The sequence below is a fragment of the Poecilia reticulata genome, linkage group LG6 (assembly GCF_000633615.1).
Source record: "Poecilia reticulata strain Guanapo linkage group LG6, Guppy_female_1.0+MT, whole genome shotgun sequence".
Classification (NCBI taxonomy): domain Eukaryota; kingdom Metazoa; phylum Chordata; class Actinopteri; order Cyprinodontiformes; family Poeciliidae; genus Poecilia; species Poecilia reticulata.
Genome location: NC_024336.1, coordinates 19,710,816 through 19,737,671, shown reverse-complemented (window position 1 = coordinate 19,737,671; position 26,856 = coordinate 19,710,816). Strand labels below are relative to the sequence as shown.

The 26,856-nt window shown below is 37.1% G+C and overlaps 1 protein-coding gene across 1 annotated transcript in view; it reads right to left on the bottom strand.

The window, feature by feature from the left end:
- Window positions 1-315: 315 nt before the first annotated feature.
- spon1b (spondin 1b) overlaps window positions 316-26,856 on the bottom strand; it is a 94,699-nt gene continuing 68,158 nt past the window's right edge. Inside the window, exons 7-16 of the mRNA XM_008411699.2 lie at window positions 26,077-26,141; window positions 22,392-22,593; window positions 19,139-19,279; window positions 18,827-18,902; window positions 16,881-17,063; window positions 11,070-11,240; window positions 8,948-9,115; window positions 8,173-8,331; window positions 3,743-3,946; window positions 316-3,497 (exon numbers count right to left, since the gene is read on the bottom strand). Coding sequence (XP_008409921.1) covers window positions 3,331-3,497; window positions 3,743-3,946; window positions 8,173-8,331; window positions 8,948-9,115; window positions 11,070-11,240; window positions 16,881-17,063; window positions 18,827-18,902; window positions 19,139-19,279; window positions 22,392-22,593; window positions 26,077-26,141 — 1,536 coding nt within the window. The 3' untranslated portion in view covers window positions 316-3,330. The remainder of the gene's footprint in view (window positions 3,498-3,742; window positions 3,947-8,172; window positions 8,332-8,947; window positions 9,116-11,069; window positions 11,241-16,880; window positions 17,064-18,826; window positions 18,903-19,138; window positions 19,280-22,391; window positions 22,594-26,076; window positions 26,142-26,856) is intronic.

Sequence of the window (26,856 nt, the reverse complement as noted above, 5' to 3'; positions counted from 1 at the left end):
TTACTTTCATTTAAATTTGATTTTACTAACAAAGATATTTCTTGTTTGATCTTAAATATAAGAATAAAATCTAGTTTTGATGATTGCTAAACTGAAATAGGATGCCAGACCAATTATCATTCTGGGAACTAAAAAGTGAATTACTGATTTTAGAAATAAAAACCCCTTTCCTGAATACAATTCTATATTTGTATTTATGAATAGTAACATATTGCACTCATTTCCCCCCCCTAATTTTGATAGTACACCTTATTGAACTTAGATAATGCCGAAAGTAATCTTAGACTAAAAAAAAATTCAATAATTGAAAAAATCTTCACATTTACACTTTTATTGTAAAGGCGGTTTGTTACAAAACACTTATGTGACACAGAAATGAACAAAAAAAAAGAGCAAAAGCAACTAAATAAGCAGAATTTAAAGAAAGTAGCTACAGAAATCTAACTTTGGTGATGTTTTTTATTTAAACAGAAAACTAACCTGCTGACAAATACAAAAAAAAAGTACAAAAACAAAAAAGAAAGTAAGCAACATAAAAACTATATACGACAAAATCTTCTAGCAAAAAGCTCAGATAGTGACTGCCTGCATGGAGAGCTGTGCCATATGTTTGAAAAGTCTTACAACTTCCAGATCAAAGCAGCAGATCAGCTCAGTGTGACTCTACTAGGACCCYATCTAATTTTTTCCTTTCAGAACTAACTAAAGCAGATGCGGCCATTAAACTATCTGTTCTGTGGCAATAAGTACACCTGGAAAAGCATACTACCGAAAACAAAAAAAAATTGCACATGCTAAATCAAAGTTACCGCAGCTTTAAATGCTACATCAGCTGAAACAGATAAACAGCAGTACAGTATATAAAGAACTAATCTGAACAGTATAAAACATTTCCACATAAAGTATTTGTTTATTAGAGAAAGCGGTTTTAGTAATTACCTAGCAGTGTCTTTTATAAGTGTGGTTAGATAGATTTACAGTACATTTTGAAGCCCTAAAAGATTTCCTGTTTAAACATCTGTGTCCTGCAAAAAGCCCCATTTCCATTTTAAAAAAAAAATCAACATAGCCTTATGCTTTTGGAGATGAAAAGTAAAAGCTGTTGATAATAAATTATAAAAATACATGATTGTAAGGAAGAATAACAATCCTCTTTTGACAACTAAATTACTTTTATACTTTTYAAAGCACACTAAACCAGGGATATCGCATTTGAAATGAAACGTTTGGTAACTTGGGAGTCAGTTTTATCTACTGTCCTTCTCCATTGTAAGTTAGATGGAAAAGTTTGAATCATACTTCTTCTCGTAGTGTAGTATACATGAAACTTCTACCAGCAGCTGTTTTGTTTTTCCATTGCAACTAAGCAAACTGGCTGCTTCCAGTTTTCTCATATGTTTAGTTTATATTGAGAAAAAAAAAAGAAAAAGTGGAGCAAGTTGATGCTGTAGATTTCACACGTAAAATCACACCAATAGTGTTACATATGCTGTGTATTATCTAGTACTAAATAATGACTACAAAAATGTAAAAGGGGTTTTTGTGAACAGCAGATCAGCTCAGGGCGACTCTCCTAGGATCCCATCTAATTTTTCTTTTTAGAACTAACTAGAGCAGATGCGGCCGTTAAGCGATCTGTTCTGTCGTTAAACTTACCTTTCATTGATTTAAAGTACAAATCCAAGTTTTTGTTTAAATCTCAAAAGAAAATTTCAAAGACAAATTTTATGCATAGAACAAATTTGAATTTAAATGTTTGCATATTGGTATTACTGATATTTATAAGTGATGTTTTTGTTTAGTACGTGATAAACTGTGGCAGCCTGATAATATTTTTGGACAAGAAAACAGATGGAAATCATTAATWAAAATCTCAAATGTCTGSAGTTACATTTTAAACTTGAACTACAAGCATGGTAAAAACAAAAGTGTTTCCGCCTTTCAGTTCTAGGACAAAACATAACAGAACTGATCGGGCCTTTAACAGCTTCTACAATTATGTAAATCTAACTTCAAGTGTACAAGCACACAATTCACTCTAGACTATYAATTACTGCACAAATGTGAAGCCAAAAGGAATATGTGTGATAAAATAAACATCAGATTTACTTGATAAATGAGTCATCGGCGTGATAACTTACTATAAATTCAGGAGTTTTGACAGATTGCTCCTCTGGGGTTTAACAACATACATTTTCTRAGTAGCAATTGTTGATGCCTGCCATGATAGGAACAGTTAAAATGCCATTTTTATATTAGTTGAGTCCGTCATTCTAGAGTTACAACAATTACTTACAGTTGGAAAACATTTAAGAGAGATAATCTAGCGAGGGGTGGACATCCCAGAGACAGTGGCCCAACAACACACTCTGCAGTGCTTTGCGAAGTGACAGAAACTTCACGATCATCTCAGTTACAAGTCAAATTCAGTTAAAGAATAATTAGAAAAATTCTAAACAAGTATAGAGTTTTACAAAGAGTTACTGAGCAAATCCTCCTTTGCCTAAAAATAAAATGGCATCATGCTATAGGTTTGTGAACTAGTCTAGACGTCAACATAGTTCAGATGCTTTGGTTGGACCTTAAAAGAGATGTTTCAGAACCGAATGTCTACAAACCTCAGTTTGATACAATGCTGAAAGACAAGAGGCCCAAAAATCMTTCACAATGAAGTGATAAAGTCAGACAAATTACTACCGAGAGTCACTGCAGCTAAACGTGCTTCTACAAGCTATTGGATTATGTGAGTACTTAGTTTTTCAAATGAAGCTTCCTCCRTTTGGCTTCATCTTTGTTGAAAAGAAAGCACAGGCTATAACGTGTTTTTACACTCAAGGTTAGACTTCAAAATGTTGTAAAGACCAAATCATCTTTGTTATACTTTGCTAAAACATTTGAAAAAGGGCGTCTTTTCTTTCTTTTCTTTTTTTTTTTTTAACCATGATTGAATAATTTAAAACCAATACTGCAGACAGTGGGAGGGTTGTGTGAGTTGGTAATGCTGAGGTTAACAAAGCTGTTAGTTCTCTGAAAGCATTTTTGCAGGACACAGATGTTAGTGTTTAATACTTTCTTTGTGTTCTAAAATGAAAACCCTCCCTGTTTACTAATTTCTACAACAGCTTCACTAAACATCAAACCTTCTCTTTCTGTACTCTGTTTTCCATCTTCTGAGTTCATCACTTGCTTCCTCCTTTGCCCGTCTCTCCTGTTTTTAAAGTTTGAAACTAACCCATTATCATCGCCCTCTCTTCCCTTCTGCCAACACAGAACACGTTTCTTATTAAATTTTGACATTTCTGATGTTTGCGACACTCCTTTCCTCCCTGCTCAGTAGTAGCAGGAATCATTGTTACAGGCCCGGATCTCCCTCCGGTCCTTGCAGTTGCCCTTTCCCCTTCTCTTTGCCGTCCTGAAGCGCTCCTGTAAGCCTCCTCCGCAGGGTTTAGTGCAGTCAGTCCAGCTGGTCCATGGCTGCATACGGCAACCCGCTGCACCTGAACAAATGAGAAGCAGCAGGGGAGGCAGAAACAAAGTGAGAAACCGTCATTCAGAAGTAATCAGCAACACGGATGCTGCTGCATCAGTTGCTGCAGCAGTTCCCTGCTTTACAACACAGTGCATGCATGCACGTCGCAAAAAAAAAAAAAAAAAAAGACTTACTGTATGTCTACATAGTTATGAATTAGTGTGATTTTAAATAGATGAGATGCAATACAATTATCCAAATACTTTTGTTTACCCAATTCCTTGGCCTTGCTTCTGCCTCCCCCTTTTGTGCGGCACTTCCTGATCTTGCATTTCTTCCGCTGGATGGTCTCGGGACAAGAGCTGCCCCCGAACTGCGGCTCAAGTTTGATCATTCGAGTGCGAATCGTGTGTCCTTTACCGCAGGACTTGTTGCACTCCGACCACTCCGACCATTCTGAGACCATGCAGTCCACCGCTGGATGATAGGATGATAGGATGATAGGATGATAGGAAGGCAAAGACATAAAGAGAAAGAAAAATCAGAAGAAAAAGAAAAGCAATAAATAAACTTGTTTTTATGTTACAACCCAAACAATTTCTATCATTTTTTGGGGGGGGGATTTCATGTGGTAGACCAGCAGAAAGAAGTGTTTAATTCTGAAAAGATGCATCGTTTTCAATTATTTATTGGGTGATAATGTGAAAATGTCATGCTTTTGTTTTCAACGTTCTCATCTACATACTTTGCAGAACCACTGCGCWTTGCAAAAACAGCTGCAGGCCATCTGGGGAAGCTTCAACCAGCTTTGTACACATACAAACTAAAATTCGACTTTAACCAAGRCTAGACAGAAGATCTGTAAACCTTAMCTTTTACAGGGTCGTTGTCTTTCGTAAAAGATAAACCTCGACCCCAATCTTTAGTCTTTTACAACATCTAACAGGCTATCTCCAGGCAGTTAGCTAGATCCATTTTCCCATCAACTCAAATTAGCTTTCCAGCCAGTGCTAAAGGAAAAACATCCCCACAGCATCACCAGTTTCCACAGTGGGGATGATGTGTGATGGGTAATCTTCTGTGATAGTATTTGATCACACATAGCGCAAATGTTGCATACGTCCAATTTTGGTCTCGTCTGACCAGAGAACCTTCCTCCACATGTTTGCTGTGTCAGCCACATGGCTTGTGCAGCAAACAGAATTTCTATGTCTTTTTTCTTGCAACGCCTCTCTAAAGGAAAAACAAAATGCGGAGAATACAATTACTGGGATTAYCTTGTTGGCATATTCTCCCAACTGAGCTGTGGATCTCTGAAACTCCTTCAGAGTTACCATTATTGGGTCCATCTCTGATTAGTGCTATCCTGGTCCAACCTGTMAGTTTGGATGGGCAACCAGGTCTTATTAAGTTTGCAGTTGTGCTGTACTCTTTCCACTTTCAGATAACAGATTGAGCAGTTCTTCCAGAGACGTGCAGAGTTTGGTGTAGCGTTTTATAACCCAATTCTGTTTTAAACTTTTACTCAACATCGTCTTATACACATCTTTTATCCCCCTTGGTTTCCACAATGCACAATGGTGTCTGTTAAACCTCTTTAAACCTCTTGAGCACAGTTGGATCAATAATACAAGTAATCTACTCTTACTTATTAAGAGTAAACCATGAGCAAACCATAGATTTTTGTTGGTCTATCACATAAAATCTTAATAAAAAACGATTGAAGTCTGCGTCTSTTATGTTCCAAAACGAGAACAAGGTCAAGCTTATGATAACTTTATCAAGGCACTGAGCATGTGACACATTTTGGTTGGGCACAAACTGTGCAGAGCTCCTGGGAGACTGACTCCTTAAACAGTAATGAATATTTAGGAGGATCTTAAGCAGAAAACCTTCTACCATTTATGAGATTCAGTTTGATACCACAAACCCAACAGATCATTTTATTTTATGAAACTTGCACATTCACAGTTAACTTTTGAAACAGCCTTTTCTGCAAAKCCAGGGCTTGTGAAGATTTATCATCACATTGGACAGATCAGCACACAGCAGAACTGCTCCCACTGCCGCTGCACCTTCCCGTCCAGAAACAATAGAACATAAAAGCAAGTGTGTCACGCTACACTGTGCATTTTTTAAGACAAGGGAAATGACCAGGAGACGCTTATGATAGATGGTGTTTGCTCTGTTGTAATGTTCAAATGTTTTTAAATGAATCCCAGTTACAAAACGCCTACCAATATTGCAAAAAAAAAAAAAAAAAAAAAGCCAGTAACATTTGTATTGTACTGTTTTAACCATCAAACTCATATCGGTGTAAACTCATTTGGCCTTTGAGAGAAAAGGTGGTCAACATTTTTTCCACTGGTTTGTTTTGTTTCAATTTAAGGAAATAAAGAGTCACAAACTAAAATCAAATATGGAGTAATCTTTGTACAACAGCTAAAACACATCTTTGTGGTGGTATATGTTRCATAGGTAGAAYAWGTAGACTCAGAATGCGTGTGTGCTGTTAGAAAATGATGACTGGCATAAACTAAGCTGCAAAAAAGGTTGCGGACCATTTTCAGATGTGAAATCCCCGTCATTGATCGTAACCCTCCAGTCTGCCCAAAAAAAACAAAGCATCCTGACACTTCTCACAAAACTTTCCTGGCATTTCAAATCCAGCATTGACTCATGCTGTTTAGATGCTGGCTAATGGTTGAAAAATGCAACATTAAAAATACATTATTTTTAGGGTATTTCTTAGAAGTACATATGTTGTGGCAGCATTGTCATCTTTCTAGTAAGAAGAAAAACTAAAATACTAATTTAGTTTTAAAGCCATTTGTTTTTAACAGGAAAAATGACCCAAATGATTTTGTGTTGCATCCAAATATGTTAATAAAATGATGTTTACGAATGATGTTTTTCAMTGTTTTGTTTCGATATGAATTCCTATAGGCAGACATTTGACCCAGGAGGGACTCCCGACAGCAGCTATGAGTCTTGTTTAGGTAACAAGAACTTCCTGGCTGCAGCAAGTGTGTCTGAACCGCATATCATGAAAATTAGTATATATTGCGACTGTACATCACAGAGCTCAAGGCAGCAAATCTTTTAATATGCTCAAAAGATTGAGACTGTATTAAATTGAGATAAAAGTATCAGCTTTTTAGGAATAGACAGAAGTGAACAAAAAAATAATTTATTGCACTTTTACAGTAACAACAACAATAATCACAATTAGTAGCCTAGCCTAGTAGAACATGGCAGAACACTTTGCGACAAATCAGAATAGTTCACATAAACTATAGTTTATCTACATGAACCAGGTTGAAGTAAATTGCGATGAATTGTAGAGATTCAAAAAAGTCTTATTTTGCCACATGCTGCAGTCTCTTCCTGAACAAGAGTCACTTTCAAGCAAATAAGACCAGTCTGCAGCAGAATGTGCACAAGTTCAATATGCCAGAACAGGAGCTGCATTACWAAACTTAATCTGAACAGATTCAATTTTACCAACATAAWCTTTTTAAAACAGATTCATCCAAAATTCTTATAAAAACTTAATCTAATCAYGGTTATTGTCTTTTTATTACAACATAATTTTCTCTGCAGTGGTCTCACATGGGCACACCACCTCATTGGGTAATGCGGCCAATATTTGGGCAGAAAAACTGTGAAGAGAACCAGTCAGATGTAACCATATGCAGTCAGTTAAGAATATTAAAAAAGTGAATCTCCTGAATTAATGAAAAATATTATAAATCTGATTAATTCTCAGAAACTCGCGTGTAGAAAAAATGTTGTGTTCTGAAAATGTGACTCATTTTGTTAAGCAAGAAACTAGAGGGGGGGGGGGGGAAGTTAAATGTGTCCCATTTTTCTTTATCTTTACAATAAGGACAAAGTTCAGATTGATCCAGGAGCTCCTTCTCCAAAGCTGACTATATACAATAAAACCACAGTGAAGAATGACAGAACTGCACATGGCAGGCTGATAAAGAAGAAGTACATATATCCTGCACCAGTGACATGCAGTGAKGTTCATGACTGGTGAGGCACCGACTCATCTGGAGTCGCATATGTAAATCCCAAACAGAAGCTTATTCACTTTTTAAACATTTAGTTGACTTAATTATATTTTAATGAACTACATACATATGAAAATATCACTGCCTTAATGGAGATGATCACCACAGAAGAGAGTTGGTCCTAGTTTGACAATATTTTTGGTCTTTTCAATAATCAAAAGAGAAACATGCAGGGACCCATTGCCACCCTCTGTGTCTTTGGGACTCAACACCGCCCTCTATCAGTACAGCAGAGTACTGCAATCTGTGCATTTTCACTGTGCATTTATGACCAATCAGAAACACTAAATATCACACACACTTTAATTAAACATGAGATATACGACATAAAGGGAGACAGAAACGGCAGGATCATTCAGTGAGTCTTCAGAGAGGAGACACAGTTTCTCATTGCTTCGCCTTGCCTTTCTCCCATGTATTTGAAAGGCAATGCATAAATTCAGCAATTCTGACCATGAAATGCTGAAATTGTAGAGAAAGCAAATTCATAGACTAGTCAACTGGACAAATTGATTTTCTATCATCACCGTTAATTTACTTGTCATGATGGCRAGTGAGGCCGCCTCACCTGCCTCTGTTCTCTGCAAGTCACTGTCCCAAAGAGTTTAAAATTCAAGAACTCACGGCATTCAGGCAACATGCATTTCTCGGTTTGCTCCAGCTCCTCGGTGCACTCAGCAGGATCCGACTTCAGCATCCTCTGACGGTTTCGAACTCCCCGGCCGCATGTCACACTGCACTCACTCCAATCCGACCAGGGGGACAGCATGCAGGGGATAGTGTCTGTACACACACAAACACACGCACACACACTCATTMAGTTACAATCTGAAATRTGTAGATCAATTTCCTTAGAGAGAACATTGTAAAGGAAAAATATGTAATAATAGATCTAAATTGTGACTTTTATGTTGGTTACTGATTCACACAAATGCAAAACAACATGAAGAAACAAGCATGAATTCCAAGTAGTCGGTTTCTGCTTTACATATTTTACACGCAAATCAACCCTCATAGCAACAGTGACAGGACAAACACATCGTGAGTAGGTTCTCAGGAAGTGGGTTATTTAAATTGTGAGAGAGTAAACTTTTCTTGTTTAGAAGCTTTCATAGGACAAAAACTACAAAATACAAAATAAGCAAGMTCACGATAAAACAAACAAGGAAAGATAAAAACAGTACATATAATGTCATGCAATATAAAACTAGTTAAAAGTCAGTCTGAATAAATATTTTTTTTTCAAAAATCTACAGAACCAAGGCAGCACAAAGATGGAAGCAAAGCATTKTACAATTTGAACAAAAGCATTGATGTCGTCTGGTCTTAAATTTTGCTTGGGGAACGATTAACAATCTTTGGCTCGAGCTAATAAAAGTAACAATAACTGCAAACTCACGGCATTCTGGCATCATGCACTTCTCCACCTCGGCCACCTCGGTTTTACACATGGATCCGTCTATAGGGGGCATCTTCACCATGCGCTCACGTCTTCTCATGCCAACACCGCAGGTGATGCTGCAGGGGTCCCACTCTCCCCACTCTGTCACCACACAGCTGCTGGGAGCTGTGGGGAGCGAAACGAGAAAAAAAAAAAAAAGCTAAACTACAACTTCCAAATTAAACACTTTTGCTTCATCTTAAAAGAATGAAATGGTCACTCTTTTAGTTWAATTTTTTAAATCTGCAGAAATTATGGGATATAACAGCTGCAGAAAATGTAAAAATAAAATCGTAAAATCACACTGTGCACACTGATGGAAGAAATACTTTAGTAAATAAATGAATATACTATTATTAATCTGCTATTCACAATAGATGTAAAAGTAAGATTCAAGCTTAATTAGTGCCGTAAAATGTAAATTGTAAGGTAAAAAAAAAAGAAGATCTAAATATTAGACAAGCATCAAGACAGGGAGAATTGTTGGGACAAATGACACTGTAAGGAAATTCTTCAAGCTGTTCTTATTGCAACTGATTATTTATGCAAGATCGTGTTCCTCAGAGAAACCCATTATGATTGAAAAGGAGCATAAGGCTCAATAACAGGGTGTGAATAGCAGTGGAGAGCGTAGAGAGCCAGAAGTCCCTCTGCAGGCAACCTGAATCGTATCCAGGCAGCCACTGGGGATTAATGAGACYTGACCAAACGCGTKTCTGTTTTTGGTTGATCAAACACCAGATGTGCTGCTGTTTTGGACYGTTTAAAGGAGTTTCACTGTGGATTCTGGAAGACCTTGTCACTGAGCACAACAGCAGCCAGAATGAAAGTGACATAGAGTCCGATGCTTAACTGCAATCATTTTTTTTTWATCTTACTAAAATGTCACATGTTTAACAATGTATTTCCACTGACTTATTGCTTTTTTAAAGATTTAATCAATTTAAATTCATATATTTTTCTTTTCTTTGTTTCCAACCACACAATGTATGCCTTAATAGTGGAAATAAATGAGTATTGCTTGTACTTTTTACCAATTAGTTTTCAATACTTTTACTTAATCTAGCTATATTTCAAGTGATTAAGAGGAAGTGGGGCATCATGTAACTAGATTTGAAATGTAACTATCAAAATTTGACCAGATTCTAGGTTCTGGCAAATTGGTCACATGATTTAATACAGTCTGAAGTTTGGTAAGCTTAACTTGTGCGTATATATAAAATAAAGTATTTCAGTATTGTAGACAAAAACAATCCAAGTATGACTTTACAATGCCCTGAAAAGCACAGAGRGCACAGAGGATTGTGAAAGTGAAAAAAGTTTCATCATCCAGCTTGTAGCTCTGTGACACCATGTTCTTTCCAGGCCTATAAAGAATTATGTTATAAAAATTATACAATGTTTTCCTGGATCACTTCTGTAAAGAAAAAAACTAATTACTGTTTCCAAGTGTACTTGCAGTTGTTTAGAGGCAATAGACTTAAACCTCAATACTCAAATTGATTTAATTTAATTTGAAAGAACAAAAGAAAGAAATGCATTTTTGAGAAGTGGAAGGAAACTTTATGACAAACAAGAAACTGAAAAGTGTGGTGAGAATTTATAGTTGGCGTCCTCAATAAGATCTGGAAAAAACAATTGGTTTCACAAATCAACAACTTATTCCCAGTATAAATTCAAGGCCTTTAGATGTATGGATATGTTTTTTTCAGCATGAACAGAGAAGTTGATCAAATGTGAAGACGAACAGAGCTACATACTTCACAAGAACATTCTAAAATTCAGGACTTTTCAGGTTTTTGTAAATTCATGTGCTGTGATATTTTCACCTCAACTTTGTGTTTGTCTATCACCTAAAACCCAGATAAAGTACAACAAATGTCCCGAGAGTAAAAACCAAAGTGAATTTTAGCTTACATGTGGCTATAAGGAAACAGAGAGGAGCAGTTAAACGGTACATCATTGGCCCATTAATGTAACTTGTGATTTTTTTTTTTTTTTGCTTATTTTGATCTAATTTGCTATATAAACATATTTGAACACAGTGATACAAGCACTGCGTCACTGAAGGCAGACTCACAGCATTCGTCGTTGACAACACATTTCTCAGTCTCCTCAGTTTGAAGCTGACAGAGCGAACCGTCCTCAGGATACTGTTTGACGTATCGCTCTCTGGACCTCATCCCCATCCCACAGGAAACACTGCAAGCGGACCAGCTGATCCACTCCGACATCATGCACGTTGAAGGCTCTGTCGACCGGGATAAGAAACAGATACTTTTAAAAATACATGGTATTTTTTTTTCTCTTTGCATTTGACAAAGAGAAATGTGTGTGTTCTGTGAAATGACAGAACACACACAGATTCTTCTGAGCTCAGAGACTCGGAGCAAATCTGAATAGAAATGTGTTACAAAAGCAAATGAATATTTCTCAAAATTCTTACGTCAACAGTTTAAAATTTATTTGACACAATTTGCAAACTGAACTGAAAGAAAGAACAAACGAGAAAAAAACATTTGTGCTTTTGTACAAAAAAGCCCAATTAAGTCATGAAAAAAACATTTTCTTGACAAGTTTTTTTTTCCTTCTGATTTTACAACTTGAGATCAAAATATACTGATTATTAATGCCAACAGTATGAAACTCCATTAAAAATATATATAATAAAATACAAGTAATGAGTGGCTTTTCTTGGTGTCATAAAAATGTGGTTTCCAAAAAAAACACATTTGCCAAGTGTTCTTTTTAGTTCAAAGTAAGTTAATCGTCATCATAATTTCATTATGGATATCAATTTTTTACATTTATGAAACAAGTTTAAAATTTATTTGACACAATTTGCAAACTGAACTGAAAGAAAGAACAAACGAGAAAAAAACATTTGTGCTTTTGTACAAAAAASCCCAATTAAGAAAGACAGATTTAATCAAAAAGTCAGAAATGCTGATATATAYTGTACGTTTCTTAAAATTATTTGCTACACCCTCAGTCAAATGGGTGTTCACCTCAACTAGCACTATAGATGAGAACCATCTTATGCTTATATTAAATAGATCACTTTTGAATCAGAGAAGCTGTTTTGAGTTCTTATATTGAATGGATTTTAAAATCTAGTTAGCTGCAGATATGATGGGTTTGTATGTTTGACCTAATGYAAACTTTACTTAATAAATAACATTGACTTTTTTTTGCTTGTTTAGCTGTGATTCACTTCAGCCTTTACTGAAACATAATCAATCTGATACATAGAAGTTCAATGTTTGTTAATAGATGTTTCTGGTATGGATTCATATTACAGGTGTGGAAGGTTGTGTTGACATTTCCCCTAAATGTCAAGCAAAACATTAAGTGAAATAAGTAACAACTTCCTCTAAGCCATCTAGATTCATCACTCCTTGATGAAAAGGCAGCCAATCTTTAAAGAAAAAGTTTGAAATACATTAAGAATGGCTGTGGACTTATTGATGATGAGCACCTTTAACACTTCGTAAGGTCTGGCTGGTTGGAAGAAAAAAAATAATAATAAGGTGTTTTATTATAGTGACCAGAAATCTGCCACATTTCACTATGACCAAGGCTTCTGAAAAAGCCTCCACCATGATTTCAGACTAGGATCAAATAATATTTTATCTCACAAATAATGTCCCCAAGATCTTAAAATTATGGAAAATTTAGAACCAGGAGATGTAATCACCAAACTGTTTAAATTACTGAATACATGTGAAATGCTTCTTMTATGTACGAATGTATGCTTGCACGACAGACTTAACAAGCTTGTGTAACTTGTGGCCTTTATTGATTAAAAGCTTCACAGGGAATGAAAACCACAACAGTKTTGTGGAGGACTGCAGCAGCTATGTACATGTGTCTGCTGTAGCAATGAACCAGGCGGCACCCCGGCGTAAGTGAACTTTGGCCTTTCAAAGCTTGATTCACGATCGTTTAGAACTTTAAACAGATATCACTGTGTAGTCTTTTCATYCTTCAATTTCTGTAGTTTAAAGAAGGAAATATAGATAAATAGATTTTTTTCTCTCTCTCAGGTTAAAAGAAAGGTTTGAAAAACAGTTGAAGGTATTTCGGTCTTGAATGGAGACTGTGCAATAATCACATGAGGTAAATGGTTATTGCACCCTGAAGCTAGAAGCTCTGAATCTGACATGTCCGTTCTGATCATCATGTGAAATGCAGTTGTAATGTTTTTGGTTCATTACATGCTTTTGTTACTCAATCAAACCCATTTGTCACCGCCAATTGTTAATATGTCCCATGCTTTCAGTGCGGGTCCAAAGAGCATAAACATCATGTTGCTGGAATCCAGGATCACACCAGGGACCTTTAGATTTTCAGTCAAACGCTCTCTGAACTGAACAGTTTCAAAGGCTGCATGACAGGAATGTCTGTGCCTTGTCCCCTAGTCGCAGGACACCTGTCCCCTGGTCGCAGGACACCTGTCCCTACACACTGAATATTCCATGCAGTTGCTTGGATAGCAGCCTCTTCACTAAGCTCAAAGTTTAAAGAAGCATTTTCAAAGAGCTCTCTTTTCACAGAAATGAYTTCAACCCCGTTTTTCCTTAGGGACTGTCCTATTCACAGCAAGGGCCTGAGGGAGCCAAAGTCAATATGTATGACCTCGGCTTGGATCAGGTGAAGAGTGAACTGCTGCCTCCGAAGCTTAATGAGGCTCAGCTCTGCCATTTTTCCCATCACTATTAGTCAGGGTGGTGCTCCACGGCCCCACTTTTATTTGCTTGTGGAAAGACACTGTACAACCCTAACTGCTTTCGACTGAAACAAGCCCTCTGAGATAGGAATAGATAACATATCACAAGTGTAAAAAGGGAGGCTGTCAAAAGCAGATGATTATGTGGGAATAGACCTTGTAAATTGGAGGTTTTCTTCGGGAATGATCAATGAACTCTGACAAACCCAAATGAGCCTTTCTTTGACTAACAACACTTGACTCTYGTACATTGCTTACCAGCTGCAGCCTAATAAAGCAGAACTAAGTGAATCATTAATAAAAGATACAGGTATCTCAAGCTCAGTAGGGCCTCCAGAGAGTCGGAGTGTTTCCCTGGAATATTAATCATCCTGAGCGTTGCTTCCCATCCTGCCCCAGCATGGACCCCACAATTATCAATCTCCCACCACACACTAATGGAGCACTAAATGAAAACAAAGGAGAGGTGCTTGGGAATAAAAAGCTATCTGTGTTGCTGTCTAATAATCGATAAAGGGTGTAGTGGAGGATAGAAGCGTGGGTGTCTGTGAGAAGCTTCTTTAGCCTTGAACTGTTTCACTTGTCTGATCACTAAAAGACTTCCTGGGAGTGAAAACTGAGGACCTGAGGAGACAGCRAAGACAGGCACTGCCTTTCAGCACTTGTTCCAGATGCTTTCAATAAAAATTGGGCAAAAGCAAACTTCAGGCATTTTTGTGATAATGTGTGCGCTTCTTCAGCATCATCATCCTGCAAGGTAGAGATGATGATGCTGAAGAAGCGCACATTTGCCAGAAGAGAATAAATAAGAAACACAGWCAAAGGCTGATGTTAATTTGTAAACACCTTGAAAATTAACAGAGATCTGAGTTATTAAATATGTATCTTTAATTTCCCTGCTGTGTGTATTAGTCCTAATTACCCTTCAGAAAAATACAGTTTTTTTTTTATTTGCTCTGGATAGGTTTGACATAACAATCAACACATGGGGTGTTGATTTCTTTGATCCTCAGAAAACACAATCAAATCCTTTAGAGATCCTGGAAGCTGAATACTGATGAGATTAAACTGCTAATCCTCACAATTTTACCATGTGGTTATTAGTCTTTATGCAACATGGGATTTCTGTGTACATTCATTATTTGCCCATCAACCTCAAAGATCTGTGACCTTAGTAGGATCACTTTTTCATCAAATTGCTGCTGATTCTCCTTTGCACATCTTAGTRGGAARAGCGGTTGTCTTTCAAAACTCCTGATCTGATGAAAAAGCATTTTGAGTCATCAGGATGGATAAAAAGACTTTATACGAGTTCAAACAATTTGCGCTCGAGAATGACATTTGTTTGACAACTACAACTTGGGATCGAGTTTTTTTATTTTTCTCTAAATAACTTTTATCGAGGTAGTTGGAAAGAAGGCTCAGATTCAGGAGGAAAATTGTTAATGTCATCCAAGGCACGGGACAGCAGATCGGCTTCTTACCCTTGAAAAGCTGCTTAGAGGGTACTGACAATTTGGCTTGATTTTCCACTTGTTTAGAGGATATGGAGAAGGGTTAGAAGGAGTTCAAGTATCATGGTGTCTTGTTCACAAATGATGGTGAGATTGAGCAGGAGAYGGATGCCCACAGTGGAGGCTCATGACTCCGTTGTAATGCAGGTGTTGATCCCGTCTGTTGTGGTAAAGAAACGGCTATTGCAAAAAGCAAAGTTCTCAGTTTACCAGTTCATCTATGACCAAAAGCCATTGTGACTGAAAGAATGAGATCCCAGATTCAAGTGGCTGAAACACTTTACTTCCATTGTAAGGTGGTCGAGGTTCGCTTTCAGAGATCGTGTAGGGAGGGAGAGGAGCTCTCAGTAGAGTATCTGCTCCTCTGCACCAAAAAGACAAAGCTGAGGTAGTTCAAACGTCAGCATTGACCCTGTACCTTCAAGAGCCAATTCAAAGAACGGATTTAAAGCACTGAAAGAAAATAAATTGTTTTTAGAGATGTCTTCAAAAAGGCCTGACATTAAAATAGTTTTAACTAGTTTGAACTTTAATCTGCCTGAGCATCCCAAACTCTGAGATAATTACAACACAAGAAAGTGCTGCTGTAAGCTGCTTAAACAAAACATAAGTGTAATCCTGTTTTGATGTTTTGTGGAAACTACACTGATCTCCTTTTCTTTTGGGTAACCAAGCTAGAGATGACATKGCTAGGTATTCAAGTGCTTTAAAAAATATAGTACCAAATGAGCTAAATTGTAAAAATAATATTTTTAGCTAGATATTTTGGATGATACAAAGCTCCCTTTTTTTAACCAAAGACAGTAGTATTTATTCTGTAATTTAAACAGAATATTTAAATGTGTTCTATATGAATTTACAGTGCAAGGAAAAAAGTAATTTTAAACTTACATATGTATTCTCTTTAGTCTATGCTTTTTTGTTAAACTTAAAAGTAAAATTTTAATTTCAGACAAATATAACAACAGGAAATAAAAAATGTGKATTTTAAATAACTACATAATTTTTAGATTTAGGGAACCTTGTGCAACAGATTATAGAGCTCAGGTTGGTCCAAAATGGGRAAGTCTAGGTCAAAATGTGGACCCATTATGCAACTATTGGCCTACAAGTAACTAGACATGGTGTGAAAACTTCAAATCWAGACCAAACTCAGAACACAGTTGAAATAGCAATTTGGTGAAAACTGTGGGTCCAACTGTKGGCAGCAAGTGGGCCACATTGTTAACCTTTACTGACTTTGTATAATTAAACAAAYWAWKTWTGTTTAATTACAAACATAAAAGAAGCCAAAAAATAAACTTTTAAACTGCATAAATTCTAAATAAATTTTAGCTTACTACAAGATCTAAATACACATAAGCTGGAGCTAGGATTTGTTATTGCCAAGTGTAATCAGGGCTAACTCATACATTTCCAAAGTATTGAAGAGGCTCAGCAAGATAAAGCTGACCCCATTAAAAGGGAATTAAAGAATGCTTTCCTTCAGTTTAATGAGAGAAAATAAAGAATTATCCTGATCTGTATTTCAGCAGTGTAAACGCARGCTGCTCCATAGGCAAATAATTTTTACTTATGGACAGCAAGCTGACACAGAATGCTTATTCTTTTTTCCAAATCTTTGCATGCATTTYGTACGCCTTCTTACCCTCCATATTGCATCCCGGCGCCATGCAGGGCTGGAAGTCCTGGGTGTGAGGGCAAGGTACGCTGAGATCCAGCTGAGCCTTTAGCATCCTCTGCCTCATTCGGCGACCTTTGTCACAGGTGGCGCTGCTACAGGCTGACCAGGGAGACCAGGCAGAATAGATACACGTCTCCGGTGTGTCGTCTAAGAGAGGCGGATGGACAGATCATGAAAGGGTAAGCACTAAGTTCATTTATTTCCTATTATTTGGGGGGAAGCCTCGGGTGAAACGGTCAATGTGGGAAGTTTAATTTGCATCTCAACAGATTAATAATCTATCTCACTGTGAATGAGCCAGATTTCTCTTTCAGGTGCGGTGAGAATGAAGAAAATTACTTAACACCGAGTGTAAATGTGAGTACAGCACGTAGCAGACCACCAGAATCCCCCAAATCATATCTTGACAAGAAAGGAGGCAGCAAGGGATTCGGGCTACGCACAAGACGAATGTGATTTGTGAATGTCTCATCCAATTATCAGCAGAGGCAGAGGTATGAGAASCAGCAGGGCTATGAGCTTCAATTAAAATTTCTCTCCTGGGTCTTTGGAAAGGCAGGGAAAATGAGAGGAGGAGGTGAGAGTGAATATACTTTAGGACTGCAGGGACGAACCGAAATGGACCCAGTTCCCTGGGATAACACATAATGACAAAGGAAAATGAGGGAAGAAAAGAGCTGAAAAGCTAAAGAGAGAGATGAGTGGATCTCTAAGTGAAACCGTTAAAGGTCTGGGCTGACCAGAGGGAGCAGCCTGAATGGAACCTCTCCTCTTTAGAATCATCCCACATAGAAAGGAGAAAGAAATCCTGGACATGTAGAGGGACAGAGAAAGTCAGGAAGAGGGGAAACGGGTCGTGACTCAGTGGGGAAGAAATTTATTAGACAGCTGGTGATGCTTGCTAAGATTTTCGCCCTGCGTGCAAAATCTTGCACTCAACCAAAAATCGTTTCACGTAAAAACAAGTATTAGGCCCAAGTTGAGAGAGGAAAAATATTACACATTGTTTTCTTAATAATGAGTTGTTCAGTGGGTTGAAAAAAATCTGAATACTTTGATTAAAAAGAAGTGGAAAATGGAGTCTAATCAGATCTAATGACCAAGTTTGTTCACACAAAGAGTAATTTTACAACAGTTTCACACACACTCTCATCATACAAATATTTAAATCTAAATACTAATAAACAGTATATATATATCCATATGAATAGAATAGAATAGAATAGAAGTTGTTTGAACTGGATGCTATGACCATAAACATCAAAGACTCTTGTCACATGTCAAATTATTGCATCCTTTTCTTTCTGTTTCATAAAATGCGCTAATTTGTTTCCTTGTATTTACAGGAAAGCACAAGTTTTCTGTTGTTGTTTTATTGTGAAATTTTTTTTTAGAAACATTTAAAGGGGTACGACTTTCCAAAGGCCCGCTATGCAGTGCTATTGACATTCAGATCAAAAAACCTTATTGGGTTGAGAAGGACAGGACCCTGAACCAGGGCCTGTGCTCTGCAACAACAGGAGCTCCACCTTCACCCAGCAGGTTGAAGCCAAAGGCCAGCTAGATCTATAAAGTTACTATTTGACCTCTAATCTGAGCTTCATCTGAAACCAGCTGTCTCTGCAATGAGCATGGTTTGMTTTCTCAAGCTTTAAAAGACTTTCAACACAGCCTCCGGGGTGTTTCAGCTAAAGAGGTTCAAATGTTACATTTAAAAGGTTATGTAATAAATACAGACATCAGAAGAGAACCGTTTTCCTGGAAGATGAAGGAAATATAAAATCMAGTAATAATAAGGCTTGAATTATTTAATAAACACTTCATAAACATCTTAAAGCTACTGTGTTGTGTGAGGGTTCACTTTCTGCTCAGCTGTAGTACAACGTGTCTGCTTGTCCATTTTGCTTTACCTTCCTCCTTCTCCTCCTGTCCAATATCGGCTACTATGTCGTCGATGGTGTCTGGCACCACATTACACTGTTCTCCCTGTAAACAGGAGGAAAGATTMGATTAGGATCACAGGGGCTGTAGCTCCTAGATGTCGCTTTTAAGTCAAGTTATTACCAATGTCTAATCTATGATTCCTTCAAAGTTGGACCAGATCTATGCCATCAAAAGAATATCTAGATTTTTGCACATAAAACCATCGATTGTTATTTGGGCATGCCCATTTTCTCTGTCATTGACAGTWACACAATATACATATACGGTGAATCGTTTACCTTTCTAGCAATACGTTCCACCATTACCCGAGCCACCGGAGTAATTGCGCCCCCTTCTGGGTCATAGAAGGGGCTCTGAGGATGATCCAGGCTGGTCAGAGGCCGGATTTTCTCCTGAGGGACAGTGGGCTTGTTTGGTGACTGAAAAACCACAAGGAAAAAGTGTCAGTGATCTGTAAAATATTGTGAAATAATAGCAAATCAAGAAGCAAAGATCAGTAACTGCATAAAACATAAGCTTTCACATTCAAGAGGTGTTTGAAGTTTTTTTTGCCACCTTGAGGCATTAATTGAAACAATAAACATGGATCATTTTGAATCACTGAAATGTCTCAAAGCAACACAATTCTGTAAGTATTGAAAATGTCTAAAAAAGAAAAAAAACTTATAAAACAACAAAATATTTACCTGTTTAGAAGATTTCACCTGAATCTGGTGTACAAATATGTGTGTTTTGTACATATGTGTACATACAACCATATCTTTACTAATCGATACTGTGTATTTTGTATGCTGTACATCAGATATGCCAAAGAGAGGAGAGTACAGGTTTGAAACAATGGTTAGTAATTAAAAATAAGAAGCTGAAATTTAGAACCAAGAAGTTATTCATGGAACAAGAACACTAATCCAATTGCAGCATAAAATGATTGAATGGCTGTAAAACAAGCATTTCAAAGAAGGACAATGGCATTGTTATTCCTTGATGATGAGAACAACTTAGTCGCAATTCTTTAAACAGAGTCAATAAAAAAGTTATAATGCAACAATAACCCATAGATTTTATAACCAGCCAGGATGGCAGGTGTTTTATYATCTGATCTCTGCCATGCATCAGTGATTCCSTTCGTATTCTGCTTTAATAAGAGAGACACAGCTCTCTTTTCAGGTGAGTCAAAGTGTGTGTTTTCTGATGCACTTAAAAAGAAAATGTAAAGAAAGAAACATGACAAACATCAATGACAGCAAATTGCATGATCTATTAAAGTCAACATGCAGCATTACTGGGTGCATTTCATCATTTTGACCAAAAATATGGCTGAATAAATACTTTAGCAACATTATGTTTTTCATCAATTGAAAGTTTTTTTTAAACCATAACAATATTGCTATGAACAGTGCGTGGCATTAATATATACAGGATTGCTCCAGCATAGCTTCACAGAGCTAATGTCTGTATCTGGAGTATCAGTGGCAGGTACTTGGGTTCTTAATTTACATTGACAGAGCTTTGCATTGTGACTCCCACTTCATTTTTGTTTAGTAATATGAATGATATTTTCAGTTATTTTCAGAAGATTAATTGTTAGCATACAATGTTCAACAGAGGAACCAAAATGAATTAAAACATAAATACTGGTAGAGGTTATTATAATCAACGCAAGACATGTTTGATCCAAGATAACAAAGATAAAGGTTTTTGTTAAAGAGAAATAAAAAGTCCTAGTATAATCTAGTATGCAAAATATAGTCATAAATCTACAAATTTATGGGTATAGTACGACTCAGGCATATTAGTCTCACTCTGTGCGAAGAGTACCTAGACTAGGTTAGGCCTTGGAGAACCTTGGTGGTTTTAGAAAACCACACAGACAATTTAACAAATAAGTGTTTCCAGGAAAATTCTTCAAACTCACATTAATCTTAAGAAAGAACGAAAATAAACTCCCATGGTTTTGTCTTTGTTCTACTATTAACCTGACTTTCATAAAGAATAACTTTCCCCTGCTGTGAGTGCTAATGTTTGCAGAAGTGGCACAACCAAAAAGCTCACAAGGCTAAAATGAAGCTCTGAACACTGAAGAAACACTTCGCCTTTCAAAAGTAACACACCTGGCTTCATGTGAGTGAGATTTTTGGAAAATATTTACCATCTCTCCTCTGCGGGATGAGATCCATGCGTATTCATGAGTACACAAGCTATAAATAAATTGCTCTAGTCTCAAAACACTTGGTGAATATGTATAAGCCTCTTTTATTCCATGACTGCAGAATCTAAAGACGCCTTTCACAGTACCAGAAAGTGAAAAGCACTCGGAGGCTGTGTTTTATAAACAGGCTAATTTAGACATACTGCCTGTGGTCCTTCCATCATTGTACAGAGTAACATGTAGAAAGTCTATAGGTTTGATAGACTGCCCTTAAAAAGATGTTCGGTATAAGCTAAAACAGAATCATGGGGAAAATAAAACACATACATTCCAACCTTGCTGCCTCTTATGGAAGATGTAAGCTTCCATTTACCATCATATACAAATAACTTAAGTAAATACAAAATGGAGCTGTTATGTCTGCTGGCTCCACGTCAGGCCAAGCAGACAACTGCAATGAATGTAGAGGAGGAACTGTTGTATCACGTAAACTAACAAAGGTTATTGACAAGTGGAAAACATTTAGAACAGCTGCTATTCACCAGGAGAAGGGATCAGAGTAAATCCACCCCTATGTTCTGAGAAATAACTGAAAATCACAGTAACTTTATCTCAGACACTCTGAAAGCCTCAGTTAGAGACTGAAGTCAGTAAATTGTTTTAATTTTCTTGTGTGAAGACGACTTCTTTTTAAGAAGAATGTAGTTTGAATGAACCAAAACACTTCCAGAACAATGAAATMYGAACAGATACGACCAAAGTTGGGATGTCTGACTATAACTTACAGTACCACATTTAAATATAATCTCAAAATATCTGCATAGGCAGGTTTTARTCATTTTCAAGCACGGTGGTGCAGTGATGATATGGGCTTGTCAAGACCTTTGCACACTGAGTTCCTTAAGTTTACTATGAACTCTTCTGTAAGCCAACATTTTCAACTKTCTGACAGTTGATGATTGTCCCAAACTGGGTTATAAACAGGACAATAATCCCAAGCACAACAGCAAATGTACAACAGGATAAATGAAACAGAAAGGACTCAAAGTCCAGCAATGTTGCCCTTAACCGGACTGAAATGCTAAAGCTGCATTTTGAGAGACCATTAACAAGATAAATCCTAATTGTGTGACAGCATTTGCCTATTAGCTCATGTTTCACTGTGATGGCAATGCTGAACAGCAAAGACTTCAGTAATGTGTCTCTAATGTGACCACGTTTCATTTTTTCACTTAATGACCCTTTTTCCTCACTGATGTTATGATTCTTTATTGACCGTCATGATGACAGACTTTATAAATTGTCAACAAGATGCTTCTTTGTGGCAGGATTCTTAATTTGGTAGTTATCGTCCGACATAAAAATATGTAATAAAATAGTACCTCATATGTGACACCGCTGTCTGTGCCTGCATCCCACGGTATGAGGTCTGCGACAAGTCTCTGGACCCAGCCACASTCCTTGGTACAAAGGTCCTCTCCGGACAGCCCCACGTTCCAGTCTGGACTGGGCCCGAGCATAGTCAGGAAGGACATAAGGTGCCGGTTCTGATCCACAGAAAACTCWGCCGASGGAGCAGCTCGCCTGATTTAGGTGGTGAGAAAATAAAACRCGTTAATGTTTCACATCGTCAGAGACGTTTTATTATCACACACAAATAACTGAAGTAAAAGCACAATGCATTTTTGAAATGATGATTTCATTTATTAAGGAATAAAAGTTATCCAAATCATTAACGCTCTGCGTCAAAAGTAATCTCCTTCTAAAGCTAAGAATTGCTTTAGTCACCCTTGGTGGCAGCAAGTACCATCGAGCTTTTCTCATGACTGGCAATCAGCTTTTTCACCACATTCGGGGGTGATCAAAAACGAATGGCTGCATAAGGTCATACCACAGCAATCAGACTCAAATACAGACTTTGAGTTGGCCACTGCAAAACCTTCAATTTTTTGGAAATTGTGCCAACAAGTCTTGTTGTTAAAAATCTTGTTTTAACAATTGAAATAGTTTACTATTTCAATTTTTGTGGTGACAGTCATCCATTTGCATAGTGCTTGAAATCATTCTTCGGTTCACAGCAAAAGATCTTCACAGGCAATAATATTGCTTCTAGTGAAACTTAGCATAAATCAATCTTTTGCTAGAATCGTCAACATCTCCAAGAAGGAAGCTTGTGCTGCAGTGAAGGAAACGTCAAGCCACCCAACGAAGGCCACTAAGTGCAATATTCTAAAGATGACTCAACTGAGGGATCGGATTGCTGTCAGTGCAGAGATTGCTCAGGAGTCGCAGTTGTTTCACTGAGAGTTTTGGATTCTGGCCTTATGCCAAGAGGGACAGAAAAGAAGCCACTTCTCTTCAAGAAAACCATCAAGGCCAAGCTGACACTATGCAAGAAGTTCCAGGAAATGTCAGCGAAGAACTGGGATAAAGTTCTTTTTCTGATGATGGCCCCTTCAGGCTCTTTGGAGAARAAAATGTGGATRGAAAAGGTTAACATTACCATAAGTCCTGAATCATGCCGACAGTAAGTAAGTTAGCAAGGCAGGCTAAAACAATTAATGTCTGGGTATATCTGTCATCACTTACTAGTAAAAGTACTTACTACTTAGATTTAGCCAAAAAAAAAACGCTTTGATGAACAAAAAATGGGATCCTAACATTGTCCAAGACCAAGTTCTGCAATTTTTGCACAAAAACAAGGAACAATTTTGAAATTAAAACAATTTTCTTCCAGCATGAAATGTTTCAAAGATCAAAACAACACACCTAAAACAGAAGAGTTAATGAAAAGTCAAATTCCTGTTAGTCTCAAAACCTTTGTCCAGTCTGTAATTTATTCACATACATAGTCATTTGCAAGTTCAGAAAATCTTTGGAATCTCAATTAATTGCATGCAAATGTGACAGTTTACATGTTTTGACCTCTGACCTCCGTTAGACCGCTAATTGCTTGGTAATTGCATCCACAAAATAGSTAATCGGAAGCTGAAAATGTCTGATTATGCTGCAATCATCTTGCGAAGCCATAAAGTCAAGGCTKYATTGAGACATCTGGGAAAGAATCAGGTTGCAAGAGCTTTTGTTRGTGCCTTAAACTTTTTAKTCCAACTCATACACGGGTCAAAAACATTACATCTCAGCGAACACAGTTGCAGAAYAGAAACAATGTTTCAGATTCTCTGAGAGTGTGACTCTGCAGGTGCATGCAAATATGTGACTGCTGGTACTCATAAAAATAAGAGTTGCACAAGCTATCGCAAATTGCTGACAATTCGAGGAAGGGCAATTAAACAGATGTTTAGTGAAAGATACACAAGTGTCGGCGTGTAAGTGAGTGTGCACATAAAGCCTCCAGGGCTGCAGTCGTGATAAGATTCTAATTGCTCTTGAACTAATTCTAGAGGATGCTAGTGTGTTAATATTCAAACAAGTCTGCACGCCACTTACCAAGCATATAAACGATGCCGTCAGAAAACAATAAGGTTTATTAATATTCATGCACAACAATAGCTCATTGATTGTGCTGGAGCTGAAACTTTATTCAAACAACTTCTATGTTCTGCTTATTAATTGTGCTAATTGCTACTTATGATGCAGATTAATTCTGCCATTCATGTATAAACCACATCATCTGAAGATACATCCAGGACAAAGGAAATAAAGTGTCTCWTGGTTTTCTTTTGATCGTCTGTTAYAGATGATGAACTTTCTTTGTTATTTTTAGTCACGTTTGTTTGGTTTGTTGTTTCTTGGGATATGCTTTGAATAATTTTGTAGTCGTGTCCATGTAGTTTCTCAACAAAATATAATCATCCGTTTCTTTGTTTGTCTCAAAAGTAAAGTCAAGGTTGTCCAGACTTCTGACTGTTCAGTGAGCAACTTCTTTTTTTAAACAGAAATTACAACAAAATGAGATGAACACATTTCTTCAAGAAGCGAGATGAAAACATGTTTGCTCACACCTACCTACCAAATACCGCACATATACAAACACAAACACATGCACAGTTGCTGCAGCATAAGTCCCATCTTTCCACTAACATCTGTTTTTCAATCACTAACACATTCTAAGAAGCACAACAAAGACAAGCAAACAATTGTTAAGCTTCGGTGAATTTAACTAAGCTTTATTGTGAAGTCAAAGGATGCCACTCACCTCCAGCAATTTCCTAGGTATTGGAAATAGTTAAAATATTAGTATTTGGTCAAAATAATTAAAAAAAAACATGCACACCTGTGTATCTTTTTTTATTTTGTTGATCCCAAACTTTTGCTGGGGAAAGCCATCTTTATTGCTCATTTTTTGCTTCAATCCATAGGTTCAGAACCTTGTCTTATTTGTGSCAACAACTGAGGAGGTCTGCTACAGCCGCTCTTGTAGATCATTTCAGATCCCAATCTGAATGCTAATAAGTTTTTAGTTTYGGCAGAAACACAAAGTGACAACTTGTTATTGCTGTGCTCACATACGATTTAGAGAATTGTCCTCAGACAATTAGAGTTGCATTAAAAAACAGCTTCCTGACAAATCTGCAGGAATAAGGGTAACACTAAGGTGACACTAACGTGATGCTAATATTAATTAATACCAAGGACTGAAAGTGTTAGTTTAATAAATGAATAAGCCATCATATGAACCTTTTGATTTAATTGAGTTAATCTGCATCAGTTAATTGTGTTTCTAGGAAATACAAGTATTTCAGTAAGTATTTAAGAATATTTAAATTCACATTCCTGTGTTAAAGCATATTGTCAATTGAATTATTTATTTCATCAGCCATACAATTCAAATTCAGTTAAGAAGACCAATACTATCAGAAAATGTGAAGAACTTTAAATACCCACATTGCTGAACACAGCAGTAAATTCTAAGTAGCTATCTATGTATATAATGATCCCATTTCCTTCGCTGTATATTGGAGTTGGAGAAGTTCCTCACAATCAGCAAAACACTTTAAAAAACAAGAACTAAATACTCCTGTTTCACACACTTTTCACTTATATTTCTGTTTAATCTCATCTCTTACAGAAGTACCCTCTGTTTTGAAATTGTGTGATACTTACAGGTTAAGTGGCTGCCATGCTGGCCACTGAGCTTTGGTTTTAATGACGGTCAGCACTTCATCACCCTGCAAAGAGACAGATGGAGTGAAGAGTGGGTGTTACGCAGTGTAATGTGCTTCTAAATGTACAATCGCAAAGGGAGTGAAAAGAAACATTCACGGGGAAAAGAAGAAAAYTGACAAATTGACACGACTGGTGGGGAGAAATCTCATTCAAGGACAGCATAGTATATCCCAATTTTCTTAGGCTTAAGAGCGTCGGTAAAGTGRGAGTCATCATGACAAAATGGTCCTCAGGTGTTTTGCTTTAGATGTCAAAAGCAGGAGAAAAAAAATGTAAGATTTTGCCTAATCTTGAAGAAGTTAATTGTAGAGGAATTTAATTTGAAGTTTTAAACACACCTTTACAGTTCAACAAATATCCTTAATGCAATCTCAAATTCTCCATCTATTACACTTTCTCAGACACGCAGAAAGAAAAACTTTTTATCTGGTTGACTAAAGGTTACAATCTTCTCTATTAGGCTGAATGAAGAAAAAAACAAGTTCAGGCTGGAGCATGGATGCGTGTTGTGTCTTCTGTTTGAGTTTGTGTGGTTAAAAACAATTTAAACAAGTGAGTGTTCATTTTCTCTTTCGAGCATCCTGGGGCTTTGAGGCTTCAGTGGCTTTAGACCTCACCCCACACTTACACACACACACACACACACACACACACATGCACGCAGCAAAGCAACAAACTAACATACAGACAGAAAGACACACACACACACACACACAC